The sequence below is a fragment of the Amblyraja radiata genome, chromosome 1 (assembly GCF_010909765.2).
Source record: "Amblyraja radiata isolate CabotCenter1 chromosome 1, sAmbRad1.1.pri, whole genome shotgun sequence".
NCBI lineage: Eukaryota > Metazoa > Chordata > Chondrichthyes > Rajiformes > Rajidae > Amblyraja > Amblyraja radiata.
The window spans coordinates 162,360,541-162,373,592 of record NC_045956.1 but is presented as its reverse complement, the minus strand read 5'-3'; the positions used below and the strand labels follow the sequence as shown (position 1 = coordinate 162,373,592).

General features: G+C 42.0%; 1 protein-coding gene across 6 annotated transcripts in view; it reads left to right on the top strand.

The window, feature by feature from the left end:
• nsd2 (nuclear receptor binding SET domain protein 2) overlaps window positions 1–13,052 on the top strand; it is a 94,452-nt gene that overhangs the window by 65,001 nt on the left and 16,399 nt on the right. For all 6 annotated transcript variants that reach the window (XM_033034479.1, XM_033034451.1, XM_033034458.1 and 3 more), the window contains 4 exons: window positions 395–507; window positions 2,989–3,258; window positions 3,853–3,969; window positions 11,559–11,700. In XM_033034479.1, the coding sequence (XP_032890370.1) occupies window positions 395–507; window positions 2,989–3,258; window positions 3,853–3,969; window positions 11,559–11,700 (642 nt within the window). The remainder of the gene's footprint in view (window positions 1–394; window positions 508–2,988; window positions 3,259–3,852; window positions 3,970–11,558; window positions 11,701–13,052) is intronic.

Sequence of the window (13,052 nt, the reverse complement as noted above, 5' to 3'; positions counted from 1 at the left end):
GATGAAAACTTTGTTTTCTAGTGCATCTGGCTTATGAAAGCAAAGTCATACGTGAATACACCAATATTTATGTTGTGAGTTCTGAGAGTCATGCAGGCAGCTCCAGGCTCTTGTTCCACCTGAAGCTTACGTTTCTGATCATTTTTCAATTATATAAAACTACGCTCCAAGTGAGCACTGGAAATTTTTGTTTTACCAAAAACAACACATATTTGTAGAACGTGTTTGTATAACGTCACTTGTGAGCTCTACCATTTTTAAATTGAACTGTTACTAAAGTATTATTTGCATTTTGAAGTTACAGTTAAACTTTTGTCTGGTCATAATGAAATTGAAGCGTTTTTGCTGGCCGTCTTTATTTTTAATCTTTTTTTGTTTTTTGCAAACATTTCAGCTTTAGAAGAGGCAGCAGAGCGCTTTCAGGATCTTAAAGCTCAGAGGGAAACTAGAGAAGCTCAAGAAAATGAACGCAATGGGAGAAAGCCTCCACCATATAAACACATAAGGGTAGGCATAAAGTCAAAGCTGATTATACATTCATGTCCATGATGAGTTCTATGCACATGTGCTTTTCAATAGCTTTTTGTTTTGGAAGTACTGATTATGATATAATTTAAAGGTGAGAGAACTCGCATTTTGGAGGCAACGGTTCAGGTTTGGGGAGGGAGCAGTCAGCTTAATCCTCTACCTTGTACACAAAAGTGCAAGAGGTGCTGAATACTTTTTTGCGGATATCTGTTTTGGTAATATTCTGTTTGAAGTTGTTAAAATAATTCTGTGCAGTGGGTGGTTAGAATGGATTTGGTGAATATATTAAAGCAAGAATGTTCAGTTTATGCAATGGGAGAGTTTAGGAATTCCACTTGGAGCCAGAGGTAAAAAAAATACCCACAACGGTATCTGAAAGAGCACCTGTCTGCTTTTCAAACATTTGCTAACACCATCCAATTTAAAAAAAATGTAAATGATGGAAATCTGAAATAAAAACAGATAATGCTCAAAACTTAGCAGGTCTGGTTCCATCTGTGGTCTGGGAAACCATAGAAAATAGATGCAGGAGGAGGCCATTCGGCCCTTCGAGCCAGCACAACCATTCATTGTGATCATGGCAGATCGTCCCCAATCAATAACCCGTGCCTGCCTTCTCCCCATATCCCTTGATTCCACTAGCCCCTGGAGCTCTATCTAACCGAACTGATGTCTCGGATGTTCAACCTACTCTCACTAGGACCAGTCTGTCTGACTTCCTGCACTGTTGTAACCAGGCCCAGCATAAATGCGAGGAAAGCATTTCAGCTTCTATTTTGGCACATTGCAGCCTTCTGGACTCCATATTAATTTTCACAGCTTGAGAACTCACTTTGTGTGTATCTAAATTTGCCAATTCTATTATGTTATCCATCTTTGATATTTGGCTTAGTTTCTCTCTTTGAATTTCACCACGTTCATTTCCTTTTGTATTTTCACTTATCAGTCCATATTTTTCATAGCTGAGGGAGTACAGCGTAGGTTCACCAGGTTAATTCCCGGGATGGGGGGACTGACATATGATGAAAGAATGGGTCGATTGGGCATATTTAGAAGAATGAGAAGGGATCTTATTGAAACATTCACAATTCTTAAGGGATTGGACAGGCTAGATGCAGGAAAGAATTTCCCGATGTTGGGGGAGTCCAGAACCAGGGGTCGCAGTTTAAGGATAAGGGGTAGGCCATTTAGGACTGAGATGAGGGAAAACTTTTTCACCCAGAGAGTTGTGAATCTGGAATTCTCTGCCACAGAAGGCAGTGGAGGCCAATTCACTGGATGTTTTCAAGAGAGAGTTAGATATAACCCTTAGGGCTATCAGAATCAAGGGATATGGGGGGGAAAGCCACGATCATATTGAATGGCGGTGCTGGCTGAAAGGGTCGAATGGTTACTCCTGTACCTATTTTCTATGTTTCTTTTGTTCATTTCCTCTTCTTGCTGCTTCCATTTAGCACATTGACTTGGTGACTCCAGCTGATTCTCAACATCAACAGTTTTCATCTTATCAGAGATTTAACTTATCCTATCATAGGATTTCAAACAATCTTATTTTCTCTCTCTCCTAGTTCTTACCAAGTTCCTTGACCAAAAAAGGTCAACTCTGTGTTAATTCCTACAGGTCCTGCCTGACCTGCTGAGTGTTATCAGAATTTTAACCCAAGATTGGTCACTTCCTTTATGGAGGGCATGGTGTAATATCTTTTATTTGTGTACACCATGAGGGGTCCATGGAATAATTGAAGATATAAAACCAAGCCTCTTTGACAATCCACCAACTATTTTGGTAATGGGTTGTTTTAACAGGAACACGCAAAATGTTGAATAAGAGAATCTGAAACGATACATGTCCTTGGGACTTGAAAATGTGGGCATGAAATTTATTTGAAAGATACGTGCAGGGCAACAATTAGTTGGGTTTTTCCGGAGATTGCTTGACATAATCTATTGAATGAGTCTCCTTTAATTGCCCCAAGCTAAATGTTCTCCTCTATCTGATTTCAAATTGTTGACAAGGTAACAACAATTTTGCATTCTGATTTATTTTTTATACATATTTCAAGCACCATTAGTCCATCGTCTAAAAAATACAATATTCAAATAGCTAAATCTACATTTCATATCAGAAAGGATTGCTGGATTTGGGAAATGTTGTGTTTTTTCTAAATCGTATGCTGCATATAAAATAGTTTTGACGAACAATTGGGAATTCGTTTCACTTAATTAAATAATAATTTTATCGGGTCTTACCAATCCCACTCCAGCCATCACACATCTTTGCTAATAATTATGAAATGCATTTCATACCTGTCTAAATTTAGAGTGTTATATCATGTCTGTTGCTTCAAGGCTATATATTTTTTTTTAAACTATACTGAAATATTCATTTCATCATTTTAAGTTTAAATGAACTCAATCTAAGTTGAAAGTTATAACTTTTTGTTTTTTTATTTTGAAAAGGTCAATAAACTATTTGGCAAAGCACAGATTTACACGGCTGACATTTCAGAAATCTCGAGATGCAACTGTAAGCCAACTGGTGATCATCCTTGTGGCCTGGATTCAGAGTGCCTGAACAGAATGTTAATGTATGAATGTCATCCTGCTGTATGCCCAGCGGGTGGACGGTGCCAAAACCAGTGTTTTAGCAAAAGGCAGTATCCTGAGTCGCAAGTTGTCAAGACTGCTGGAAAAGGCTGGGGCCTCATTTCAAAGACTGACATAAAGAAAGTAAGTTATTAGAATGATGCTTTTCATATTTTAAGGGCACTCAGTTTGGGGTAGCTGCTTCAGTAGCTTCGCATGATTGATTGGCCTACTTGTTTGTCAAGAATGTAGACGATATGGAGCTTAATTCGAAGCATTTGCTAACACATCTGATGTGGACAGATGAGATACAAATGTGAACTGATTCTCATGTTGTCTTATGTCACTTGACCCACTGATTTTATGACACTACTCAAAACATTCCCATAAACTCCTGAGCCTAACTTATTTTCTCTGGTAACCTCTATTCTTTCTTGTGTGTGTTTCACTTCCTTGATTCTCCTGCCATCAAACCACCCTTGGGGCAAATTATGGTTAATCTTGCAATATATCATTTGGATCTGTAACAAAACTGAGCACTCAAGGCAACCCCACACAGAAACATGTAAATTCCACACAGCAGCAAAGGTCAAGATCAAATTCAAGCCACTATGCAGCAGCAGAAACTGCTATATTGGTGTGCTGCTTTTAGGATGAAGAGCAGGAGAATAAAAAGACTGACTGATAGGTGTAGCTGCAATCTATTTGTTCAAATTCTATGTGTTCTGTCCAAACCAGGGAACGTTTGTGAATGAATATGTGGGAGAGGTAATAGATGAAGATGAGTGCCGAGCAAGAATCCGGTTTGCACAGGAACAAAATATTGCCAACTTCTACATGCTCACTATCGATAAGGTAACTCTTATACTCTTAACCAAGTGATTAGAAAGCAAGGTTTAGACTGACTTAATTTAGGAGTCCTTAACAAATCGAAAGTACAATTTTTCACTGTTTTGTGTTTTCTATTTTTATAAAACAATTTAAAATATTCTTTAATACGAAGTAAATGGTATTATACATACCATATTGTTCAGGTGAATTGTTTGCAAGAAGCATGCTGCCATGAATTGATTTAGATCTACCAGTGAGTAAAGTGAGCTTTAATATTAAATACAAAATACAAAATTCTTAAGACTTACAAAATTCTTAAGACTTACAAAATTCTTAAGGGGTTGGACAGGCTAGATGCAGGAAGATTGCTCCCGATGTTGGGGAAGTCCAGGACAAGGGGTCACAGCTTAAGGATAAGCGGGAAATCCTTTAAAACCGAGATGAGAAGAACTTTTTTTCACACAGAGAGTGGTGAATCTCTGGAACTCTCTGCCACAGAGGGTAGTCGAGGCCAGTTCATTGGCTATATTTAAGAGGGAGTTAGATGTGGCCCTTGTGGCTAAGGGGATCAGAGGGTTTGGAGAGAAGGCAGGTACGGGATACTGAGTTGGATGATCAGCCATGATCATATTGAAGGCTCAAAGGGCCGAATGGCCTACTCCTGCACCTAATTTCTATGTAATTCTAAGTGTCGTTTTCAAATCAGTGCAATATTATGTATTGGAATACAATGTAGAAACATAGAAAATAGGTGCGTAGGGTTCATTGTGATCATGACTGATCATCCACAATCAGTAACCCGTCCGTGCCTGCCTTCTCCCCATATCCCTAAATTCTGCTATCCCCTGGAGCTCTAACTCTCTTTTAAATTCATCCGGTGAATTGAGAATTCCACAAATTCACAACTCTCTGGGTGAAAAAGTTTTTTCTCATCTCAGTTTTAAATGGCCTCCCCTTTATTCTTAGACTGGCCCCTGGTTCTCGAATTCCCCAACATTGGGAACATTTTTCCTGCATCAAGCTTGTCCAGTCCTTTTACTCCCTTTTCACTGCCGTTTAAAAATAATTAATTTTCTGGTTTCTCTGTAAATATTGGAATAATGAAATTATCTTAACATAAAAATTCCATCTTCCTCTATCTCCTTGCTAACATCCAATGTTAATCATTTTTTGCGTATTCTGGAAGTCGGGGGATATGGAACTAATACAAGAAAACAGTATTTAGGTGGAAATACACAATGTTTTTGAACAGCAGCACAGACACAAAGGGCTGAAATGTTGCCTGCTGCTTCCATTCATTATGTTCTTAATTTGCTTCTTTGAAAACATCACTTTCTGCTATGTTATCTTTTTGTTTGTGCACAATTAATGCAGCTGTAACTTTTAAAGAGATTGCGCTTTGATCATGGCATTGTTTCATGTTTTCCTTTTGGCATAGTTCTCTCTTTTTCATGAGCTGTTTCATAGAATTAAGAATAACTAATTCTAATCTGGTTTTGTAGGCACTACAGTGGTTGATGAAGCCAATTTAACAATTGCAGATTCTGTCAAAAACCAAGACAGTGTTGGTGGTATTTTTCCAGTGCCTTGCAATACATGCTGTTGTAGGTATTCTAGGACTGAGAAATATGTCGAGCGACTGGGATCAATAATCCATGACGTTTGTGCCAAGTTTGAAGTCTTGCTTTTCAAATATATTTTTCTGTCAATTGACTCGAGACTATCCTGATGTATTGAAGGCTGTGGTGAATTTCATCGCTGATGTCTGCCTTGCCAACAGTTGGCTCCTGAGATGTTAGAAGTGTACCTCTTTTCCCAAAATCTCACCTGTGCTGAAGGGCAGCTGGATGCAAAAGAGAATAGTTGGTTGAGCACCTTTGGATGTTTTGCATAACTCATCCTTTCATGAGTTTTGGTGAATAAATTGATGATGGCTTGGATCTTGACCTGTGATTGCGTCCAAAAGCATTTAACATCGACATACAGCAGCTTGACTACTGAGGTTTCTGGAGTGTAGTCGCCTTAGGTCGAGCAGTTTCTCATTAGCTCCTGTCACAAATCCACAGTCTCGTTATCCTCATTCAGAAAGATGATGTTCCAGAGGATCTCAGAGATGCTGTAATCATGACCATTTTCAAGAAAAGAGAGTGATCTCGGTGCTCTGACACAGGAAAAGTTGTCACCATCGTGCCTTTAATAGAACAACTCGCATTGAAAAGTGGTGTCAAATAAGACCACATTATTGCCCACCAATTTTCTCAATATTTCTTGTTGCAATGGTGCATTCGGAAGCAACATGGAAGGCAGCAGAGGGTGATGGTGGGAGGTTGCTTCTCGGACTGGAGGCCTGTGACTAGTGGTGTGCCCCAGGGTTCGGTGTTGGGCCTGTTACCGTTTGTCATCTACATCAATGATTTGGATGAGAACATGCAGAGCAAGATTGGCAAGTTTGCTGATGATACAGAAGTCGGTGGTTTTGCAGATAGTGAAGATGGTTGTGAAAGATTGCAACAGGATCTTGATCGTTTGGCCAGGTGGGCTGATGAATGGTTGATGGAATTTAATGCAGAGAAATGTGAGGTGTTGCATTTTGGGACATCTAACAAGGGCAGGACCTACACAGTGAATGGTAGGCCTCTGGGGAGTGTTGTAGAGCAGAGGAATCTAGGAGTGCAGGTGCATGGTTCCTTGAAGGCCGAGTCGCAGGTGGATAAGGTGGTCAAAAAGGCTTTTGGCACATTGGCCTTCATCAGTCAGAGTATTGAGTATAGAAATTGGGATGTCATGTTGCAGTTCTATAAGAGGTTGGTCTAAAGGACATTGAGGACCAGAGGACATGGGTTCAAGTGAAGGAGACAAGAATTAATAGGAATCTGAGGGGTAACTTTTTCATACAAAGGTTGGTGGGTGTATGGACCAAGCGCAGGCAGAGGAGGTAGTTGAGACTGGGACTATCCCAATCTTTAAGAAATAGTTAGACAGGTAAATGGATCGGACAGGTTTGGAGGGATATAGACCAAGCGCAGGCAGGTGGGACTAGTGCGGTTGGGACAAGTTGGCTGGTTTGGGCAAATTGGGCCGAAGGGCCTGTTTCCACACTGTATTACTCTATGCATATGACATTCTTGGGGGAACCCAGGTGACAGGTTACAAATGTAGTCTTACATACACTTCCTTGCTATCTACAAACAAAATGAAAATGAGTTTTTCATGGAATCTTGGAGGAAAAAATATTTTGACGTTTTATATTTTCATGGAACAAAATTGCTACAACATTTCAAAGTCGGGAAGCTTTTAATTCTAATTACTACAGTCTTGATATCTTTCTGTGTATATGAGAATCGAATAGCTTTCTACAGTGTGACAGTACCCTCTCCCTTGGAGGTCGCTCTGATTTAACTGGCTTGAACTGGCTGGCAGGCCTGGAGAGGCCAGTCCCCAGCATCATTGGTAACAACTGAGTCCAATTGGCTGCTATTAATTGACCACCTGAACCAGGTCAGCCTACTCTATAAAACCCAGGCATTTGAGCCAGAGAAGGAGACTGAGTGGATGAGAGCGGATACAGAAGGGAACGTGGAAGAAAAAAGAGTGAAGGCTGCCCCAGTCCTGTCACAGGTTCATGGATGTCTGAGCTACTGGGACAGACCCGGGACCTCCAACGCTGTGTGGTTAAGACTGAACTTCTGGAAAAGAACCCATAGCCAGTCACTGCTTCGACCAGAGGCTAAGACTGAGTGGCCAGGGTAAGTTTGAGATCCCAGAACCACTTTCTGCCCCAGACAATGATGGACTGAACCAACACACACACACACAGACAAAGAGTGGTCGTTAGATTAATCCACAGACCACCATCGTCGCTTCTCCAAGCCCAAAGCTGAAGTGCAAGGACGAAAGCAGTACCGTCAGCCACCTCTCTTGACACAAGGGCGAACCGCAGGAAGAAGCCTGAGATCGCCACGCCGCCTCCTTCAAAGACCAGGACGAAGCTGCTGGGACAAGCCTGAGATCGCCAATGTCACCGCACATGCTCTCTGACGGCGATGAACAGTGCCCCAATGTGGTCCTGGACTCTTTCCATTGTAAATAAAATAAATCATGTGAGTTCGCCCAAGTGTGAGTGTTGGTTTGGTGACTGTAGAACCCGGCGTCATTCCCCCAACATCACAACACCTAAATTAAAACATGCAATTATTAGACTTGTTAGTGACCAGATATTTTCATGCTTCTGCATTTGTAAACTGGTTAATTTTGAGGTTCCAACAAAAATAAAAGATAATGCTTGGTGTGATTTTCATATTACGCAGGTGCTCATATTCATGATCGGGCAACGTGGAAACACATTCTTTGGCCCACAATGCTTACCTACATTAATATCGTTTTTGTAACACTTGGTCAAGTACTTTCTCTGCAATGGCAATTCAAGTGCTTGTCTAGGCAGTTAAAATATTGTGAGAGTACTTGCCTTTTCCAGCAATGTGACGGAATTAGTTCCATTAGGCAGTGTGTTCCAAATTCCAGTCTCACTCCAGATGGGAAAAACTCCTTGTCAGATCACCTCTTGTCCATTATTTTCATAAGATAAGTGATAGGAGCAGAATTAAGCCATCTGGCCCATCAAGTCTATTCCGCCATTCAATCATGACTGATGATTAAAATTGTACTCTCTGATACAATTTTAAACCATGCTGTCTGGTTTTAGATACGTCTACTAAAGGGGAAAAGTTCCTAATACCTGCCTTATCTGAGCCCCTTTAAGTTCGTGCACTTCTATCGGGACACCCACCCCCAACCTTCCTCACTCCACGGAAAACAAACTGCTGTCCAGCCCTTTTTCATAAATGAAATGGTCCATGGTGAATTTCCTCTGCAAGCGCACTCTCATCTTAACTGTTGTGTTGCGACCATTACACAAAACTGGTCTGGTCTAAGTAGTGTTTTATATATTTGTACCATAATCTCCCTATCTCACATGCCCTGTTCATCACCTTATCAACCTTCAGACTTGTGCACCAGATTCCAACTACTCCTCAATGTTCCTTGGGACACCACCATGCATTGTGTATTCCGATTTGTATTCGTCCTCCCAAAGTGCATCACCAAGATAAATTCCATTGACCTATGCTCTGCCCATCCATCTTACCTGGATTGATACAATTCTTTAGCCCATGACTAATTCCACCTGCATACCACCATTTATTGTGTCATCTGCAGACTTATAAATATAGAAAAGATGATTTAATAAGAGTATACTTGTGAACCCTATGATCACATTTTTCTTCAGTGCAAGACATTCTTGATGCTGGTAATCAATAACAATAAAAGGAAAAGAAAACTTGAATTTATTGAACACCTTCCATGATCACTAGATACTAAAGTGTAGTTTGAGGGTGGCACAGTGACGCAGCAGCGGAAGTGTTGGTAACTTACAGCTCCACAGAACTGGGTTAAATCCTGACTACGGGTGCTGTCAGTACGGAGTTTGTACATTCTCCCCGTGACCATGTGGGTTTTCATCGGGTGCTCTGGTTTCCTCCCATACTCCAAAGGCCTACAGATTTTTAGGTGACTTGGCTTCAGTAAAATATTGAAAATTGTCCCCGGTGTGTAGAATAGTGCTAGTGTATGGGACCACTGATCGGCACAGACTCGGTGGGCTGACAGGCCAGTTTGCACCCGAGCGGTATGAACATTGACTTCTCTAATTTCAGGTAGTCCTTACTCCCTCCTCCCCTTCTCAGCTCTCCCTCGGCCCTCTGGCTCCACCTCTTCCTTTCTTCCCCCCCCCCCCCCCCCCCCCCTTCACATCAGTCTGAAGAAGGGTTTTGACCCAAAACGTTGCCTATTTCCTTCGCTCCATAGATGTTGCCTCACCCGCTGAGTTTCTCCATCATTTTTGTCTACCTGTGATAATGATCTGTTGAGTGTTACTTTAGACCTTAGAGATACAGCACGGAAACAGGCCCTTCGACTCACCGAGTCCACACCGACCAGTGATCACTCCGTACACTATCCTACACACCAGGGACAATTTACAATTTTTACCAAAACCAATTAACCTCCAAACCTTTACATCTTTGGAGTGTGGGTGGAATTCGGAGCACCTAGAGAAAACCCACATGGTCGCAAGGAGAACGAACAAACTCCATATAGACAGACAGTTCCATACAGACAGCACTGCAACCACCCAAGTTATGGTGATGTTATTCTAATGATGCCATTATATTGCCAGAAGGCAGCCAGCTCAGCCAAGCGCTTACCCCTGTCATCACATGAGATTTAACACCTGTCCCTATACCACCACACCATTCCATTCAATGATATCTGAAGCCCTTTCCGGTGAAATCGAGGTTCACTGGGATCTCTTCCAACCTCAACTAGTGCATTTGGTGCTCCCGTTGTGGCTTCTACATCAGCGAGACCAAAAGTAGACACTTTTTGCCAAACACGTACTCAGATAAGGCCTGCTGGAGTTCCAGATTGCTAACTATTTTAACTTTCCTTCCCACTCCCTTATCGAACTTTCTACCAGAGGCCACATGCGAACTGGAAGGGCAGCACCTTATATTCTGCTTGGGTAGTCTCTATATCAACGATGTGAACATTAAATTCTCCTAATTCAAGTAATATGTCCCGCTCCCTGGTGTGTACACATTTTTCCCACCATCCCGATCAGCCTACTCCTTTCTCCTCCTCTGTACGCTCATTTCCCACCCCGCCCATCACCTTGTTCCCACATCCCTCTCATCTATATCCCTCCCCCCCCAGCTTTGTATCACTCCATTCCTTATGTGACACCCTTTCGTCTCCTTTGGATCTCCAGCCTTCGTCATTATCTTCATCTATCTGCCAGGCACCCGCATCCCCACCTCTTTTTCAGCCGTCTTTTTACTCCCTCAATCTCAAGAAGGGTGCCTCCTTGAAAGGTCATCTGTTCATTCCTACCACAAATGCTGCCTGACCCACTGAGTTCCTCCAATACTTTGTTTTTAGCACTCACAGAATGTTCTTGCGTATAAAGCACTTTTCTTGACCTCGGATATGCTTTATGGTAATGACAGAAAACTTAGCAATCTCATGATATAAATGAAATAAATCACAATACATAGTATAGAGGTAGAAACAGAACTGCAGATGCTAGTTAAAACACAAAAGGACACAAAGTGCTGGAGTAACTCAGCAGGTCAAGCAGCATCCCTGGAGAACATGGGTAGATGACATTACAGATTAGGACCTTTTTTTAGACACTATTTTAGTGATCCTGTTTCAGGGTTAATTACACACCCCTGCTTTTCAAAATAAACCAACTTTCTCTCAAGTGTACTATAACTTACATTTATTCACTCAAAGGGTGGTGGGTGTATGGAACGAACTGCCAGAGGAGGTGGTTGAGATAGGGACCATTGCAATATTTAAGAAACAATTAGACAGGTACAATGATAGGACTGGTTTGGAGGGATATGGGCCAAACGCAGGCAGGTGGGACTAGTGTAGATGGGACATGTTGGTCGTTGTGGGCAAGTTGGGATTAATGGCCTGTTTCTACGCTGTATGACTCTGTGACTCTAACTGTTACAACAAATTTATTAATGTAACTCCATTGTTTATTTCAGGATCGAATAATTGATGCTGGACCGAAAGGGAATTATTGCCGTTTCATGAACCATAGTTGCCAACCTAATTGTGAAACACAAAAGTGGACAGTGAATGGAGATACTCGAGTTGGGTTGTTTTCTCTCTGTGATATCCCAGCAGGTAATGGAGATTGTTGATGTAAACCCAAGAAGCCATGCCAGATTTGTGACGTCCTTTTTAACCTTGGGCTCATCAGAGCTGCCAAGTAGTACAGATTTTCCGTATTTTGTACGGAAATGCGATAAGAATACTGATGTACAATTTTGTGTTGTTAAATACGGATTTTAAATACGGAGTCAGTTCAGTCTGAAGAAGGCTCACGACCAGAAACGTCACCCATTCCTTCTCTCCAGAGTCGCTGCCTGTCCTGGTCCAGGTTTAAACAGAGCGCTGTCAGTTTAACGCGTGGGAATATAAACGAAGAGCTGTCGGCTGCAATAGACAAAAGGTGCAGAAATAGGCCATTCGGCCCTTCGAGCCAGCACCGCCATTCAATATGATCATGGCTATCCCCAATCAATACCCCGTTCCTGCCTTCTCCCCATATCCCTTGAATCCGCTATCTTTAAGAGCCCTATCTAGCTCTCTCTTGAAAGCATCCAGAGAACCTGCCTCCACCGCCCTCTGAGGCAGAGAATTCCACAGACTCACAACTCGAGAAAAAGTGTTTCCTCGTCTCTGTTCTAAATGGCTTATCCCTTATTCTTAAACTGTGGCCCCTGGTTCTGGACTCCCCCAACATGTTTCCTGCCTCTTAACGTGTCCAAACCCGTAACAATCTTATATGTTTCAATAAGATACCCTCTCATCCTTCTAAACTCCAGAGTGTACAAGCCCAGCCGCTCCATTCTCTCAGCATATGACAGTCCCGCCATCCCGGGAATTAACCTTGTAAACCAACGCTGCACTCCCTCAATAGCAAGAATGTCCTTCCTCAAATTAGGGGACCAAAACTGCACACAATATTCCTGGTGTGGTCTCACAACTACAGAAGGACCTCTTTACTCCTATATTTGACTCCTCTTGTTAAAAAGGCCAACATGCCATTCGCTTTCTTCACTGCCTGCTGTACCTGCATGTTTACTTTCATAGACTGATGAACAAGGACCCCCAGATCCTGTTATATTTCTCCTTTTTCTAACTTGACGCCAACTTAGATAGTAATCTGCCTTCCTGTTTTTGCTACCAAAGTGGATATCCTCACATTTATCCGCATTAAACTTCATCTGCCATGCATCTGCCCACTCCCCCAACCTGTCCAAGTCGCCCTGCATTCTCATAGCATCCTCCTCACAGTTCACACTGTCACCCAGCTTTGTGTCATCTGCAAATTTGCTAATGTTACTTTGAATCCCTTCATCCAAATCGTTGATGTCTATTGTAAATAGCTGCGGTCCCAGCACCGAGCCTTGCGGCACCCCACTAGTCACTGCCTGCCATTCTGAAAGGGACCCGTTAATCCCTACTCTTTG